An 18,698-nucleotide genomic window follows, 5' to 3' on the forward strand; every position below is an offset into this window, starting at 1 on the left:
AATGGACTGTGCCTGTGTGTTAATAAGAAAAGATCTCCTGTTTTTCTGAAAAGACAGAGGCAGCTCTGGGGCAGGAAGGTCTTCCTAGTTGTGAGCACGGTGTCTACAGATGGTTTGTCCTTCACTCAGTCTCCCGAGCTGGAGCAAAGGATGTGGCTGGGCTGGGAGGCGGGGACTGCATCTACGTGTGTGTGTGTGTGTGTGTGTGTGTGTGTGTGTGTGTGTGGTGTTCTCATTTCCGCTTCCCCTTTTGAGCAGGCGACAGCAGTTGAATGAGTTCAGGGAGAAAGGCATAATCTACAACATGATACTTTCTCACTCGCTTCACCTCTATGCCCACACCTGTGAAGGTCTCCGCCCAGCTTTGAAAACTGGTTTGCCTCAAACTCACCTTTCTACCAGCGGACAGGTAAGTACAGCTTTTATCTCAGTCTCAAGGCTGTACTGATTCAGGGTGATGCTAGGAGAAAGACGGAAACAAGCCAGAGAAGAAGCAGGCTCCAAGAAAAGGGAATATCAGGAGAAAATCTCGCACCGCTCTTACCTTGACCTTAAAAGTACCCATCACTGTGCTTAGGAGAACAGTGCTGGGCGCCCTTTCGCTTCAGTTTGTTTATTTTCTCCTCTTTATTATCAAAGAAGTAATGTTTCTAGGTTCTCAAAACATGGATTTCTTTGATGACTTGAATAACTGTTTTAGGAATTTTTTTTTACCTTTCTCACCTTCAGAGTCTCTCTCTGTGTCTTGCTGAAGTCATTGTTGCTGCGACTGCCATCTGATTAGAACACTGAAAAGTTCTCAAGGAAGAAGTTTCCCAATTTCATTTCAGGTCCTACTCTAGTGTCCATAGCTCCAACCATTGAGAAATCAATTTTGCTTTCTATGCTCCAACGTGGCCGATATCAATTTCGCTTTCTATTCTATGACCTCTTTCTTCAGAAGCTGTAGAAGAAACTTGTTGAGATAAATTGCAGCAAAATATATTGAGGTCAGCTGTAAGGGAGGATTTACACACTTGAGTGACGCAAGGTCAAATTAACCAGAAGGCTCAAGATAGATGGATATCCACCTGTCAGGACCGGATTTCAGGCTTCACATTTCAGAGATGGATAGATGGGTGTGTTGATCTTTCAGCGACCTACGTAATACTGGGGGCTTCATGCTCCTCCAACTCCCTTTGCCCCAGTGGTAGCAGGCAGAGCTTGTCATCACCCAAATGAGTTTTGGGGAAGATGGAGGAGTGGAAAGATCCTCCACCCTGGGGTTTTCCCATACCCTGTCTGTGCCACTCAGCTCATCAGTGAGTGGAGGAGAAAGGGTGGGTCCCCAGGGCAGGGCAAAGACAAGAGAGGAGAGTTCCACAGAAGTTTTTTGACAAGACTGTGAGAGTTTACAGGAGATTTCCAGGGAAGTGCTAGTGACTCTGTATACCACAAATGGTCCTGGGTAGGGAGGTGAGGAGACTTTCTAGATGGTGGAGGGCAGTACCTAGGATGGGAGGTTGGAGGTAGGAAGCTTCAACTTGTATGTCCAAGCATCAGACTCAACAGTTGTTCAGCCTGAGTGATTAGAGATAAAGATCTTGTATGATTTTCTTGCAGCACAAAGTGTTAGTAGGAAGAAGGAAAATCAGGTTTATTGTCTGTCTCTACTGAGACTATTATCAGAAATAACAAGGTGAATATATAACAGGAGCGATAGAAAGCGATCTAACATATGAGTTATTCACATGCACCCCAGGGTGTTTAGAAACCATTTATAGCTATACTAATAACATGTTCTCATAACCCTTGGTTTTTTGAAAATTAAGATGGAACCCTGTGATTGAGCATTATGTAGTAAACATGAAATCCCAACCGTCATTTTCAGTTCAATGTTTATGATTTGGATTAGAATCCATCTATTAGAATAGAGAATAAAATGGAGGTCTGGTCTCAGCCAACATTGTGACTTACAAGGTTCCTTCTGGGCTACAGTAAGGGGAAAAGATCACACGTGTGTTTCCACTTGCAAACTTACATCTGTTCTCTTTTCCACCTAAGGGATAAGACTAAAGTGGGTATTCCAGTACCCACAGTATTATGTGCCCTGCCATACCCAGGCCTGGTGCAGAATGTCCTAAACACAGATTTTAGATTGAGAAAAGAGTTCAGTCAAATAAGCAGAGGGACAAGGAGAAGAGTGTGTGTAGATATTGAAAAAGGAAACAGGGAAAGAAGAAAAATGAGTATATGTGGGAAAGAGCTTGTCACAAAGGAAATAAAACTGGAGAATTAAAGATACGAATTCACAGAGCCAACTCATTGGTTGAGAAATATGCTCCTTCTTCCTACTTTCTCTAGATGAACCCATCTATAAACTAGCTCCAATGAACTGCTATTTCTTATTCTTGATGTCTTTAATACCCATCCAATGAAGATATTTGATGTCTCCCTACATTGAGAACATGGGATTAATTTTTTTTCCAAATGTACAACTTCAATATTTCCTGTAGCAGCATACATGCCTTTCTTAAAACTCATTCATATCTTGAAAGTAGAAGTAAGTAAGAAAGGAAAGGAGAGGAAAAAGGTCTTAGATGATCTTCGTTCTGTATTTATTCAGCTAAACTTATTTGTGGGAGAAAGAGTATAAAAAGAGACGAGGAAAGGAGATCTATTGATTAATGGGCATTTTTCTTTCTATTATTTACCAAATAACATCTCCTTTTTTCCCTGAACAGATCGAACTGCTCCTTAGACAAAGAAGTCTCAGAATGTTCAAATATTATACTTAGGGAAATTCTTGTTCTGATGATCTTCCAACCTGAGTCACATGGAAGAGGGTTAAGAGCTAGAAGACAGTTCTTACCTATGAAGGAATGTGAGAATTTGCTGCAGGTTGGGGTGTATCAAATGAGGGACAATCCACCTGGGTTGTGGTAGAGTTTGTCCAGTTCACAAACAGAGAAATGTTAGCTGCTCTGGCATTTCCCGCAACTCTTTGCAATTATAATGATGTGTATCTTGGCTGTGGATGCAAAAGGTCTAATGGGCCACCTCATGGAAACCCCATTTCCTTCTTCTCTCCTCCCACACTGGTTCTCACTCTCAGTCTCAACTCACAGGCACTACTTGGTACAAAACAGACAGAAGAGAAGAGAGGTCTGTCTCCCACCCGTCCCCCAGAGCACTAAAGACAAACCTGGGACTGGGCCTTGGAAACCAAGTGTGGCAGGAGGAAGGCTGTATGATATAAATGAAAAAGCATGTATCTGGGACTCAGAACCTGTGAGTTTGATTCCCATTTAAATCCACTAATACTCTTGTGACTCCAAGCAAGCCTGCCCTTCTCTCTCTCTCTCTCTCTCTCTCTCTCTCTCTCTCTCTCTCTCTCGCTCTGTTTCCTCAACTACAAAATAAGTGAACAGGATTAAATAACCTCTCTGGTCCCTTTGGGAATTAGGTAAGAAAGAAAGACTTTCATTGCTTACATTTTATCTCTGCTTAACACAGATAAAAAATTTTTTTCACCATCTTGATTTTATGCTGTCAACTGTACCCTGCTGTTCACTCCTTCTTCCTTCCTTCTTTCCTTCCTTGTTCCTCAAGATGTTTCAACTTCAGTGAACAGCTTAGGCTGATGGCAGGTTCATAATCATACCTGTCACTTATTAAGCACCACCTTTATACATCAGAGACTTCATATATGTTACCTCATTACAACTGTCAATCTCCCAACTAGTTTGGCACAGTATCTATTTTACACATGAAGAAAATTAGGTACAGTCTAGGTGCGGTGGCTCACACCTATAATTCCAGCCCGTTGTGAGGCCAAGGTGGGAGGATTGCTTGAGGCCAGGTGTTTAAGACCAGCCTGGGTAACACAGCAAGACAAAAGAAAAAAGAAACTTAGGTATAGAAGGAAAAATAGTGTTACGAAGGACAAATATGCAGTAAATAGACAGAACTGTGATTCCAAACTAGACTTACTCTGGTTCCAATGCCCAAACCCTTTCTATAATTTTCCTTCTCATTAATTTCTAAATAACACTCTGAACTTTAAAGAAAAAGAAGCGCTGGTCATCCTTACTGAGCCCCTTGAAAATTTCCCCATGGTGAAGTATCTGTAAGCAGAGCTGATATTTGTCAGGTACAAATTGGTAGGCTAATAGTTGTTAATATATTAAAATTTGTTTATAGTAAATAATGATAATTATCCATTTTTCCAAGCTCTCTGAGTGCCCATCACCAGCCCAGCTATCCCAGCTCTTTCCTCAAGACTCCCCAGACAGGCTCTGGAAATTCAAGGCCCCTTCAGCCATGTACTGGGTGGGGCCCCACCACAGGGCTGTGACAGCACCAGCTCTCATTGCCCTGTGGTGCCCCAAACCATTATGAAACATTCTCAATGCCATAACCATCTGAAAGTAATGTGGAATTCCAGGCAGATTCTCTCCTCCCCACTGCAAGTTAGTTGGAACCTTGCCAAAAAAACCACTCCGTAAGCCTGAGGAAGGCTAAACTGCTTCATAATCACCTAGTTGGACTCAGAAAGGAAACTATTCCAATAACACAAACAAAGCAACACTTCCTGCACTAAGATTGTCACAGAACCGAATATAAATTGCATTGTGTTTATGCTGCCTCTTCTCTACTAGACCATAAGGTGGAGAGTTTACATAGCATGCAAAATGGAGAATTTATTAAAACAACTTCTGATTTTTTAATCTCAAATTGCATTGGATGGTGACATTGGGCCATTTTCTTATTCTAATGTCAGTGGAAAAACTGTATAACATGGAGTCAGATCAACTTGAGTTTATAGCTCAGCAATACAGGGATGTGACCTTGGACAAATCACATATCTCTGTAAGTGTCACATAATAGTAATTAGCTCTAAAGTGGTTGCCAGGATTAAGTTAAGCAGTTAACAGGAAAGTTTTATGGATAAATATACAGTACTCTGTGCGTATCAGTTATTATGAGTATCTATCTACCTTTGACTTGCCCATGTCAATGTGTAGTGAATCCCTGACTGCTTCCCTTGGAAAACAGAGACTAGAAATAGGTGATATTCTCAGTGTTGTAATTATGGACATACCTCTACAGGGTTTCTGCTGTTCCTACAGTTACTGCATCTGATAATAATTTTTGTTGGAAGATACTTATTTCACAGCTCTTAACTCCCTAATCTGAACCCAGTAGAGGGTATTTCTCCTGCCTAACCTCAATCCTATCTGCCACAGTTTCTGCTTTTAACTATAGCATCTGCAGAACAAGAATTCTCTTACTCTACTTGGTTGTAATCAGATCCAGAACTCTTGACAGATGGTGGAGAAGGATTTAGGGAATGAACCTCTAGAGAAATGTAGAAAAGAGGAAAGAACAAAAAGCTGGAAATGGTAGCAGATGAGGAAATAAGGGTTTGGGCTGATTCAGGCAAGAAGCAATAATACCAGTGTGGGAATGTCTTAGTTTTGTGAGAAAACTGGAGAAAAGATATCTGCAGGCTTTATATTTCTGTCTTCATAGAGAAGATTAAATATGATCATATACTATAAACCAGCATCAAGAAACATCGTACACAAATCCCAGAAGGAAATTTTGACCAAGAAATTAATAAAACCTTAAAATGAAAGACTGTAAAATATGTTTTAAGATAGGAGAATTAGGTAGTTCAAGCTTTATAAATTAAGTCAGACTTGGGTGACCTTACGTCATATCAACAAAGGAGTGGGAGGACTATGCTCCAAGCCTTTTTCCTCTTTACTACAAGCTGGGCAAAAATGTACATTAGGGTCCAAGGTCATGAGGACAGTCAGGAGCACCTGTCCTATGATGAATACTAATTGGGGATAGTTTCCCAGTGCCAGGGTGATTCTTGCTCCTCTGCAGGCACAGCATTTATGGAGTCACTTCTCTTGCAAAGTACTGTGCTATGTTCTGTGATGGGTTTAGGGGAGAAGTTACACGTAGCGGTGCATGATGACAAGAGAGGTAGCCACTTACTTTCTTGTTGTATATGGTGCAGGCGTGGGTGTTAGTTGCTAGAGGTAGATCAGAGGAAGGAGATGGCTTGAGCAGGCCCTTAAAGGGTAGAAAGAATTTATTTGATTAGAGAGGAAGGTGGATGAAGCTATAAGCTAAAGCAGAGGCAGAAAAGTTCAAGCAGAGAGAGTCACTGAGTGGCACCTGATTGGCTCCCTGTAGAGGTTCCTGTATGGCCTGCCTGCTCAGGCTCACCACTTTTCTGGATCCAGCGTGAAGGTCACATGTGCAGGAGCTCCATATGCTGATGTTAATTTGAAAGGGAATTCGTAAATGGGAAGTAACTCCAGAGACCACTGAACCATTTCCAACTTTTTAATGGGGAAAACTACACAAATGCATTTTCTTGTACAGGTACTATTCCTATGCATATTTCAAACTCACCTAAAAAGTATGAAATAAATTAATAAACATTGTCACTGGAAGTATATTTACACTTTGAGTCCAACCAATCCCTTTCCTAGAGGATTAAACTAGATACCCTAATAAAAAACCTAATTGACATGCCAGAAGTCAATTAATTGGACAAGTCAGAAAAATGTCCAAGTCTTCTGATTTCTAGTCAGTTTTCTTTTCACTGCACCAAACTCCACTGTATTATCAGTGTATGTTTTTGAATGACTTATTTGGAGGAAACATCTCCATGTCTTTATCTCTATTACAAGGAGCCCCAAGACCTACAAAGCTGCTATCTTGACATTTATGTGTACCCATTTTTTAATTCTCTCTAACAGTCTCATGACTGATGTGCTTGTCTGATAATCATTTGTCGCTTCCTGCAGATTTTCACAAGAAAAAAAATGCCCAGTTTCTTATCTCCCAGCAGTATATCTTCCTCCTATTACCGTTAACCAAACACTACCACTTATCCTTGCCTCTTGAAATTGCTGTACTTATGGTACACTCCATGAACAAGTCTCTACAACTCAAGTGTTGCTGAGATTGGGGGAAAAAAATTCATGCAATTTCCCAGTCCCCTATCCTGTGTGCTAGAGTTGTGAAGATTAGCTTAGCTCTCTCTACCTTATGTCCTTTCTTTCAGACTTGAGATCACTGCTACTTTTTCACATAGAAAAATTCTTCCATTCTCACCCCAATTGCCAGGAAAATGTCTGTCATTGTCAGTGAACACTTAACCTGTCTGGCCTTTTCATTGTCATACCTATAATTGCCATTTATTTTTAAGCCTCTCTTTGGAACTCTTAAGCATTAATGACTCTATTTTCATAGGCATTATTATCCTTTAGGTATTAACATTAAATAAAACTTCCATACATAGGATATAGAGACAGACAGTAAATAGGGGCTAGTCAAGAAAATACTTTTGTTCTCAATTATAGGAACTTCTAGGATAAAAACAAGTCTTAGAATAACCCTCTCTCTTTTCTCCAACTTTCAACCCACAACATTTTTACATGCTTAGTAAGCACATAGTTGCCAGCTTATTGTTTTACTGTTTTGAAGTTGATCTCCCTGCCTCTGTCTCTGATGACTCTGTAAGGCACTGGGTTCCTCTGAGGAACAGTCACCTTCTAAACAGTCACTCATTAAGAGAATGATTATTCATTCAGTGGTTACAATGTGTTAAATTCTGTTTTAGGCATTGGAAACACAGCAGTAAATGACCCAAAAATTTATGTCCTCTTGGAGCTTGTATTCTAATCAGAAGAGTAAAACAATAAATTAGATAAATAAATAAAATGTAAATTATGTTAGTGATAATACCTAAGCAGAAAAAAAAAAACATCAAGCAGAGAAAGAGCCCAGTGAATGTGATTAAGGTAGGCTGTGGAAGCCAGGCATGGCTTCATGGGGAGGTTGGTTAAGAGATGGACATTGCAGGGTGAGTGTGGCAAAGACGGAGGAAGAGGAAGAGGAGGGGGAAAGAATATTAGAACACCGAGGTTAAAAAAGAGATAAGTATTTTCAGGGAATGCAGAGAACATTAGCCTGTATCACTGTGATATATTTTTGAAGATGTAGGAGGATTGTAAACTAGATTCATGTCACAGAGGATGTTGAAACTCCCTACCTCTGTTTTAATTACTGAGATCTGGAATTGTGCTAGGCATTATAGGGGTTTGACTGTAAAACAGCATATCCAGAAGTCTGTAGTACTAGAAGCATCAAATGTTAGGGATGTAATGTTTTCATTGACAAACTGAGACCAAATAAAAAACGAAATTTTCCAAGGTTATACCATTTGTTAGCGGCAGAGCAAAGTATGAAAGCCAGATATTCCTCCCCTAGTCCTTCCTTTCCTCCTTCCCTGCCTACCCTCCTGCCCTTCTGCCTTCCTGCCTTCCTTTTGAGTTCTACTACCAAAACTGTTCTGTGAGCTGAAGATTCCCAGTGATTTAGGGGAGGTCAATTTCCTTTGGGAATTAAAAACAATAGGCAAGTCAGCCATTGAGGCTTTCTTCTCTGGGCTGTCTGGAATCAGTCTATTAAATATTTTGGAGCACAAGACTAGGTAAATAAACCAATCAAGGCTTTTTAGATTATTGTCCTAAGGTCATTCTAGTGGTAATTTCATCCTCTCAATCTCCTCACAACAGCTCTGACAAAAGAACAGCAAGTCATCTCTGCTACTCCTCTTTGAGGCTTCCTTGTGACACAAACTTAATTCAATGATGCAATTTTCTCTAAAGGCACAGGCAGTAGACAAAGAGCCAGGTGCCCAGGGTTAAGGAGCAAAGTCTCACAGTGCTAACTACCATTTCACCTGGGAGAAAAATACATCTTGGACGGGACCTGAGGTGAAGGAATTTAGATCAGACAACAGTAATTGTGTATTATTTTTTCCTAGGTATGTTTTGTCTGTAACAAGCAGAGGCATCTAAAACAATTTTATCGCCCTAGGAATGCATTTTACGTTCAGGATGTTCTTTCCGAAAATAGCCATTTTAGTGCCTAAATCGTCGGATGCCTCACTAATGATTTTGTTTTTAAGGATTGAAGGAACGGAAGTCTCTGTAAACTGGTATTCTTCTTATATTTTTTCTTTTTTTATTTTACTCCAATAGTTAAAAGTGTAGCTCTGAAGATGAAGTTGTTTATGGCAGCTCACAGGAATAGAGGGCTAAGACAGGAAGAGTTGCAGCCCCACTCCTACTTGCTCAGTGTGGTGGGAATCGAGTGTGGCTGGTGGGAGACAGGCAGCAGGACAGAGTATGAGCCAATGAATATGACATTAACCTCAAGCTTTTTTAAGCCTATTTGGACAAATGAATGATTCTTCCCTCTCTGTTCCTCTTTGAATGTGTATCTAGTGCCATCATTGTGTCCCTTGGAAGAATACAGAAATGTTTAGATAGTGTTACATGAAATATGAGTCTATGGGATCAGTAATTGCATTGACGAGCTGAGAAATAAATTCATAGTTAGGTAGAAAGCATGAGTTGACAAATTAGAACGTGATTATTAACAAAGACTTTGTTAGAAAGTGACAAATTAGAAAGTAGCTGCTAATTGCTTAAGGCAGTGTCTCCCTACTTTTAATCACAGGGTACTTTTTTTTCTGAGAGAAATCATATGTGGACTCCTAATATATAAAACAGGAACATAACAAATCAAGACAAAAACTAAACAAACAACTCCTGTAGTTAGAGGGACATCCTGGTTGTGGGACCTTAGAAAATCTGTTTCACCTTTGAGATCCGAAATTTTTCATATGTCTTGATGAGGATTAAAAAAATGAAGTGAATTTTATAAATTGCAAGCTTAAAGATATTTTAGTCATAATGGAAGATTCTGGTAGACAGCATTCTTACGGGTTAACGAAAAATGTTTTCTAGTACAGCATTTCAGCTACCCTGAGACAGAGAGATTAAGTCAGAAGAGTTTTCTTAATATCCATTAAATCGTGATGTTTGAAGCTTTCAAATGTACTGACTTGAAAGACTTACCCTGGTATTTAGAGTTTGCAGAGCATTCCTTTTTTACAGGAGAGACAGAAAATGAGCTAGGCATGTCCTCCCTGCTCTTGAATGGGCAGAGACCAAGCTCCTTTGTGCAGAGATAGGAAAATTCGAGGGGCAACCCTGGGCATCATGGTGGTTTCTGAGCACAGGATGAGGGAGTGTCACTGTTTTTCAACTCTTAGGACAGGACTACTATTACAAGTAACCCTGAAGTCTGACCAGGGCCATGGAGGCCTCTGTGCTGAGTCCCACATCCTGGGAGAAACGGCGGGCCTGGCTCCGTCAGAGCCGTAACTGGCAGACTCAGGTCCTAGAAGAGGAGGCTGCCGCGGCCCTGCAGGATGTCCCAGATCATGAGCCTTCCAGCCTGGATGACGTTTTCCAAGAAGGTAAGACACCAACATCAGACAGGTGTCTATATTGTCTGGTGATAGCTGGCCCAGGTCTGCAGAGTGTTAACAGGTCCCTTGTTTTATTTTATATATATATAATTGCATTTTAGGTTTTGGAGTACATGTGAGGAACATGCAAGACTGATGCATAGGTACATACATGGCAATGTGGTTTGCTGCCTTCCTCACCATCACTTATATCTGGCATTTCTCCCCATGTTATCCCTCCCCAACTCTCCACCCCCACAGGTCCCTTGTTTAGCGAGGCTCTCAGGGAGGACTGTTTTGACTGATTTAAATACATTTAGGAGAAAAGCTAAAGTAATGTGAAATATGAATTATGTGAGAAGGTGACGGGCATTAGATTAGGAAAAAGGGAAGGGCACATTTTTGCATCATCCTGAGAGGCTTCTATAAGAACCCAAGGCTGGGGGCTCTCTATGAATGCTTTGGGGTGTTTCTGTTTTGTCTGTATAACAAGACCACGTCCAGGCTGGATGTCTGGACTCTGGCCACAGTGCTGTCACTATCAAGCTGTGTGACCTTCAGGAAGTCACTCACCTCTCTTAGACTTATTTGTCTAATCGAAGTGGCAGTACTTTTCCTACACTTCTCAGAGCTTCTTTGAGGTTCAGATGAGATCACAGACATGAGTAAAGCAAAAATTCTGATGGAAATAAACCCATCTGTGCTTATGTGGTGGGAAGCAAACAGCACAAAAACAAGATTGTCTTTCTTTTTCTTTTTCCTTTTCTTTTTAAATGAGAAGGATTCACCCTTGTGGGAAAGGATCTCTCAAAAGAGAGCAGTGGGCCGGACGTCTTGGGCACTTTCCAGGTTCTTGGGAGGAAGGGAGAAACAAAGCAGAGAGAGAGAAGAAATATATACTATTTTTATATATGGGTATATTCCTCTCATATCTTAAAGAAAAGCTTTATGTAGAAAAAAAGATTCATGACGCAGCTTATGTAAGAATAAACTTGTGTAATGGAATTAGTTACAGGGAGGAGGTCTGGTTTTGTTCAGTTCTCACAGTGATCTAGTGTCTGACTTTTCTAGGGAATCCGATCAATAAAATTGAAGACTGGCTGCAAGATTGTGGGTAAGTGCTGGACAGGCAATGGGGTGGTATGTGGCTGACAGTTGGATTTGCTAACAGATGCAACTCCTGGAAACTCAGAGGCAGGAAGATGGATTTGAATTAGGCCTAAAGATTAGAAGTAAGGTTGAGCCGGTGGTTGCAGGGGTGTTGTGGGTTTAGGGTGAACTGGTATCACAGTTGTGAATCAAGTGCAACTCTGGGCTAAGACTAAGTTAGGCACAAGGTCTAGGAACAGAGGTTGGGTTTGGTCTAAAGCTAAGAGTGGATGGGGAAAGCTGGGCTGAGTTCCAGACCCCTACTCTTCTGATTTCCCCTTTAGATTGGAGTCTCACATTGTGTAACAAAAGGAATTGGAAACCTGATCATTCTTGCTGAAGAGCAATTCATCTGTGTCATTTATTTCTACTGCAGAACACAGGAGAAGCTTAGGGTTTATGACAGTCATTCAAAGCAGAAGAATCGGAACAGGAACCTCAAGGAAGTGCATTATCTCTTTCCTCAGAGATACTTTAAATGATGAGACCTCACAGCCCATTAGCCTATACCATTCTTAGGCTCAGTATATTCAGACACAAAAGGAGGGATTCGTGTCCTATTTATTCTTTTGTGTAATAATGAATTCTCACAGTGGACAACTTCTGCCTGCTCCTTATTTTCCCTCCAGGAATGTCTCGAGCTTTATATGGCCTTTAATCTAAACTCAACCATTAATTGACATAAAGAAACCCATTCTTGCTTATTTGATAGGAAATAAATAGCATCGGATAATCCAAGGTTGTTTATTTCACCTGTGCCTAAGAAGGCAATGCCAGGAAGGATTTATTTTGCATTTATTTTGTTGTTTGAAAAAAACTATTGTTCTTATTGCCCTCATCTTATTCACAATTCATTGACTTCAAAGTCAATTAGAGGACCCTCAAAATACAGGAAGAAAAGAATGGTGGTAATCAGAATGTTTGCAGGTTTGGGTAAGAAGCCTAGGATGAGAACTGTCCTAGGATTTAAAATGCTTTACCAGATATGTACAGGGGAAACAGTCAGCTCAGTTAATGTCTTTATCTCATTAACTACTCTTGAGTCATCAATTCATGTCAACAATTAATTACGCTTTTGTTAACTGTCTGATTATCTGAATAACCTAGAGGGGTACCAAGTAGGTTAAAATATGCTTCTTGAGTTAGAACATATTTCATTCTAATTGAAAAGAATAAATTCACAGATATACAAGATAATAAACTCTAGAAATTGTCTTTCTTCACTCGTGCTCTACAAAGATAGAACCAAACCTGAACCAAAATTTATGACAAAAAGTGGTCTGGTTAGTGAAAAGTCTCCAAGATGTGAGCCTAATTCTTGTGCTACTAAGTGTGTAACCATAAGCAAATAACTTAAATTCTGTTCATTGTAGATACCTGAGCTATGAAGTGGGACACTTAGAATAATACAGTTTAAGGGTTCTTGTGAGGTTTAAATGAGATTATATATGTGTATGTGCTTTATGCTTTTAATAGAGAATGACTGGTGAGTTTTATAAAGGAGGAGTTTATACCTACTTATAATTCCACAACATGTCTGTATATGTCTATCCATCTATCTACATCTGTTTTTTTAATCAGAAAAAGTATGCCCAGAAATGATACATGTTAACTCTTGGATAGTGATTGCCTGGAGGAAGGAAAAGAGTAGCAAAGAATGGAAGTAAAATAAGACTTTAGTTATATATTTAATATTTAATTTTTTATTTTATATTATATATAACTTAACATTTTATTTTTTCCGAAGCAAATATGGCAAAATGTTTAGATATGTGAAAATAGAGTTACTGGTGCAAGCGTGTCTGTTACATTTCCATTATGTGTCTGTGTTTTGAAAAGGTTTGAAATATTTAAACATCGAACCAGCCATAAAGAGTTAATCAATATACCTGCAGAGTTGTCTTTGGAAGGGGAATTGTTAGATTCAGAAAAATTTCCAGTTTTCTCTGTTTTAAAATTCTGTCTAATAAGTGTGTAATCGTTTTTAATTACATGGAAAAGCTAGAAAAATTAAAGGATGATAATGACAATGATTGGTAGTGATAGTACACTTGACTTTTGGTAATAGATAAGGAAGAAGATGGAGGGAAGACGCATTCTAAATATGAGATTCTGAACTACCATGGTATTCCATGCTTAGGCTCCATGACAACAAAGGAAAGAGAATGAACAAGTAGCCCACATTTACTGGTTATCTGTCCACTCTGTTGCCAGGTACCCTGGGAGGCACTTTTCAAATTTTGTTCCAAGACCATCCAGTTTCCATTTTTCTTCCCAAAGCCAAACCCCCTGTGGTAGCAAGAGCATTTTCTTTTCTGACAAGTTCTCCAGGAGAGTCCTCCAACATCTCAGGCAATTTAGTGTCCATGTTTCTCAGTGCAACTGAATCTGGTGGCAGGCTGTTCTGCCACAGGATCACATCATGCATGTCTTTACAAACTATGCCTCTCTTTTTTTCTTTCTCTCCCTAGCTCTCAGGATTTTCTGGGACATGACTGTGTTGCTCATGAATCACCAGAGGTGGGGTTGGGAGCCCAAAAATCATCTGTGTGGGCTTCAGCTTAAATCTCTGCAGGCAGGTATCTATGGAAACATCTAGAAGAAGCTAAAAATAGCCATATACTTTTTCCCACAATCCAAACCCTCCTCCCTACTATTTGTTTATGAATTGGGTATACAGAAAGAGCAATACCTTAGCAACTTCGTTTGAGACTTAAAATGATGCTGGGGAATGTTTTAATGCAAGGGTGGGAAGAGGGGAGCAGCTATCAATCTAGTCCCTGGTCATTGATTTTATGACCTATGCAATAACCCAGGGAAGGTCTGGGACTTGAGTGATGGCCATAAAGTCTCAAATCGTCATGCTCAGTGAGAAAGCACCAATAAATCCAGGCCCATGTCCACCCTGCTGTTGTAGGTTCCACAGACTGCCCAAGACTCATCATGGGCTGTTACTCATAAAGAGAATAGAAATACCTGGTGGAGTGTAACTAAAAAAGAGAAATGTAGGGTTAGCACCCAGGAAAAATTTGTATCCAATGAATACAAGTTAGTTTTGCTTTGGAAAAAACAGGAAATTTTGTAAGTGACATTTTAAATGTAAATTTTATTGAAGTTCAGCCTACATATTAGTAACTTTTTAAACTATAAATTATACTGAAGTATAATATACTCACTGAAAAATAAATGAGTATTAAATAAATGGCTGAGGCCAGGCACATGGCTCATGCCTGTAACCCTAGCACTTTGAGACCCCAAGGCAGGAGGATTGCTTGAGCTCAAGAGTTCAAGACCACCCTGGACAACTCCATCTCTCTCTAAAAAAAAAAATTAAATTAGCCAGGCATGGCAGCACCTGTAGTCCTAGCTACTCAGGAGATTGAGGAAGGAGGCTCCCTTGGGCTTAAGAGTTCAAGGCTACAATGAGCTATGCCACTGCACTCTAACCTGAGAGATGGAGTGAGACCCTGTCAATAAATAAATAAGCCAATAAATAAATACATCAATAGCTCAGTGAATTTTCACAAAGAGAATACACCCATGAAACCTGAAGCAGAGCATTACCAGCACTCCAAATGCTGCTTTCCATCCCTTCCATTCACTATCCTGCCTCAGGTAACAAATACCCTGACCTGTAACATCATAGATATGATTGGGATCATTTTGAACTTTATAGAAGTAGAGTCATATGATGACATGTGCTGTTTTATGTGTGTTTCTTTTGCTTATCATTATGTTTATGATGCTTCTCCATGTATTCACATACAGCAGTAAGTCCATTTCTATTATTATGTAATATTAAGTTGTATGGTTATTATTTAATTGTTTAATTTTATAATAAGTAGGGATTTGGAGGCTTCCATTTCTTGGTATCATAATTAGTATTTACCTGGGGGAACATATACAGGTATGTCCATTGGGTACAACCTAGAAATGGAGTTGTAGTCTATTTAAATTGTACTGCTAGTAACAGTGGGCCTTAGTAGTTGCATTATTGTGCAGCTACAACACAAGCATTAAATGCAGTAGTAAATTGCAATATTCCAGTACATGACTATACTGGTTATCATGCTATTTGTTAGTAGTAATAGTAACTATTATATATAGTTACACATATGTTTGTAGTATTATACCACAACATATTTTATGTAATTATATATTAGGAACAGAAAAATATATTTGTAGTTCTGGGTGCATTATTCAAGTTACCTTTTCTTAACTAGCTTGCTCATTATTTTACATTATACAATGAACCTTTGATGTAGCATTTTTCATAAGGCCATATAAAATTCAGATTTTGGTAAACATGGTTTTTTTTTAAACTATTGAAAGGAGTTACAAGCAAAAGATGTCTACATAGGTAATGACTTATTTTGTAAAATTTAGGCAGAACTTGATCTACAGATATCTTGGCTAGTAAGCCCATTCCCACTGTTACACACTCCATGAGGTGACGCTCCAGTAGTCTGAGAGTAATCTGGATTGCTGGAGACTGAGAAAGAGAAAACCTCATTTAGGACCAGCAACAGTGGGTGCACTCGTTTCCCTGCTAACTCACGTTACCGACCCTTTTCCCCTCCAACCTCCACTTGAGATTGCGTTTACAGCACCTTGAACAACTTCCATGTAAAAAGCTTTAGGAAAGCAAACTCTACAAAACTCACAACACTTCAGCGCTTGAAGTAGACTTAGATGATTATAAATATCTAGGGATCCAAATTCCCTTACATAATATTTAAGAACAAAACAGCCACAATGAGCCAGGATGCGAATCTAGATGTGCTGGTCCCGTGTCAAAGTCTTGTCAGATTACTTCACACACCTGTTTTGGACAGAGAGCATTTCTTCCTTGTTTGTAAAACTGAGCTGTCTTTCACTACTATTTGTGCTGATTTCCATCTGTTCTTCTGGTGGAGATGGTAATTGTTTGATAAGACCGTGTCTCAAAATTTTAAAATGTTTCTAACCAGGATACGGTTTCTGCTTTTTTTGAAAGACATGATTTTCGGCAATAACATGGTTCAGAGAGAAGGAAGGAAGTGTGGTAGTTAAGGTGATCTAAAAGTTTTAAGAAAACCTTGATATTTATATTTGTGATTTGAAAATTATGACAAGCAAACCCTGGCTTCTACAAATGTAATTCTCCAGTTTTGCTTCAATGTTCTTTCTTTCCTGTTTTGCCTAAAGACGAAAGAATCATTGCTAAGCTGACTTTTGTCCTTTAATCCTGTGGCCAGGACAACAGAAGCACAATGTAAAACATAGAGCATTCCAGCCCCCGTTTTCCCAACTACTTTGATAAAAGTTTTGGTCCAGTAACCACTCTGTCCTCGTTTTCTCCAATATAAAAGCAAATTAAATACTACTGACTCTCATGGGAAAAGAATATGAACATGTGGGAGCTTTTTCCATGAAAAAGCTTCTAGAAAAATGTAATAAGTAACTTCAACCTATAAGACTGTTTTTGGTTTAGATACGCTGAAGAAGGACTTTCTGAGGAAGCAGGACAGTTTATCTGCAATGGTGAGTATATGTTCTGTCCTTCTATTGTTCTTCTACCTGGAGAGTGATATACCTGTGTGTAAGTGTGTTTGTACGTGAGTGTTTATGCACATATACACGCATAGGCCGGCAAAAGAGTGACTGAGTGTTCTTAAACTGGCTGCAAAACACTGTTTGTGGTCACAAGGCTCCAGGAAATTAAGAAGAAAGTGCTGGCTCAGAGCCCACAGGCTCACTGATAGTCAAAGGCTATCTTCTGCTAGTAGTTGCTCAGATAACAACCACTGCTATAGCAAAAGAATTTTATAAAATATGTGTTTATATGGGTGCGAGTGCACATGCCCATGTGTTTGCTGTTTGGCAGGGGATTGTGTACATAACTATATGATATAGGGGAAAAGTTACAGTATGCATGAATCTTTCTTAATCAAAAATGAATATAACTTCCGAGGTGGTATATGTACAGTTTGTGGTAATTCTACAAACATGTGGATATCTAATATGATGATGTGGTTGTGCAAATCTAGTCTAAAGGTATGTGAAGATGTTCGTGTATGCAAGGGTGTGTGTGTGTGCATGTGTATATGTTCCATCCTGATTTTCTGTGACCCTCACCTGATTACTTGACAGGCTTCTGCAGCCATGGGACCAGCTTTGAAGATGACTTGACCCTAGGAGCAGAGGGTAAGTGGCACAGTTCTCTGAGACTGGGAAAAGAAAACAGGATATACACTGGATTAATTCAGGATAAGATGGAAGTACAAAACTCCAGGAAGGAACAGCCCATCCCTGGGGTCTTAACTGTAGGAAAAGGGCAGTCTCATTATGATCTAATGTAAAATACAGAAGACATCTTATGCCCAGAAACACTTCCTCATCAGCCTATCATGACTCCTGCTGGTTCATCATTGGAACTTTCCTTTGGCCCCTGGGAAGATAACATATAAAATTATTATAACATTTGCTGCCAGATATCTTTAAGTTGGTTTTCTGTACAGAAACTCCAAACAAGTCTGTGCATTGGGTGTAGCAGAGAGACTGTACTGCAGGAGGATAAGGGCATCAGTAAAGAATGAAATCACAGCAGCCTACCAGTGTCTCCTGGGACCTGTAAAGACTTGTGTAGGGTGAAGGAAACACTACCCAGGAGGGCTGAATGACTCTATTCTCCTTAGGAAAGAGGGCCTCTTGTCTAGACATCAGTCATGGGTAAGAAGTTCAGAGGCACGAGGCCAGTTTGTCTCTGGCATATCTGTCCCTATTCCAGAACTGTGTTAGGTAATCTTGAGGCCCTAAGAAGAGCAGAATGTATGGGTTCAGCTAGCCTGCCATAGTGGCAAAAGGAAACAGAGGGGACTTAACTTTAAGGTCAGAGGAGCAACACAGGTGATTTTCATTTTCCCTTCTAATTTTCTCTTTGTTTCTCTGTTTCTTGTCCAGCCACACTGCTGGCAGCCAATGGCAAACTCTTTTCCAGGTAAGTGTTAGGTTCAGCCAGGCTGAATGATGTCTCCTTCAAGAATCAGTGAATTGGAGTAGGTCAAAGAGATTTAAACAAAGAGCTAAAGATTCACATTAGAGAACGGGACTTTATAACCAGCAACCACAGCATAGACTAAAATGTACCCATCAGGGGGTAAATAAGCCCAGCAGGGATTCCTTGAAGCCAGGGTGCAGACTGGAAACAAGATTTGTATGACATCAGCTTTGATCT

General features: G+C 39.8%; 1 protein-coding gene across 3 annotated transcripts in view; it reads left to right on the forward strand.

The window, feature by feature from the left end:
- The first annotated feature begins 260 nt into the window (after window positions 1-260).
- The window catches only part of TESPA1 (thymocyte expressed, positive selection associated 1), a 41,517-nt gene continuing 23,079 nt past the window's right edge, over window positions 261-18,698 (forward strand). Inside the window, exons 1-6 of one of the 3 annotated variants that reach the window (XM_002752566.6) lie at window positions 261-409; window positions 10,136-10,342; window positions 11,405-11,447; window positions 16,956-17,005; window positions 17,615-17,668; window positions 18,425-18,461. In XM_002752566.6, coding sequence (XP_002752612.3) covers window positions 10,180-10,342; window positions 11,405-11,447; window positions 16,956-17,005; window positions 17,615-17,668; window positions 18,425-18,461 — 347 coding nt within the window. In that variant the 5' untranslated portion in view covers window positions 261-409; window positions 10,136-10,179. Of the gene's footprint in view, window positions 410-10,135; window positions 10,343-11,104; window positions 11,314-11,369; window positions 11,448-13,953; window positions 14,058-16,955; window positions 17,006-17,614; window positions 17,669-18,424; window positions 18,462-18,698 lie in introns of those variants that run through there. The other 2 variants (XM_078336490.1, XM_035256532.3) reach the window with 2 other exon arrangements.

The sequence above is a fragment of the Callithrix jacchus genome, chromosome 9 (genome assembly GCF_049354715.1).
Source record: "Callithrix jacchus isolate 240 chromosome 9, calJac240_pri, whole genome shotgun sequence".
NCBI lineage: Eukaryota > Metazoa > Chordata > Mammalia > Primates > Cebidae > Callithrix > Callithrix jacchus.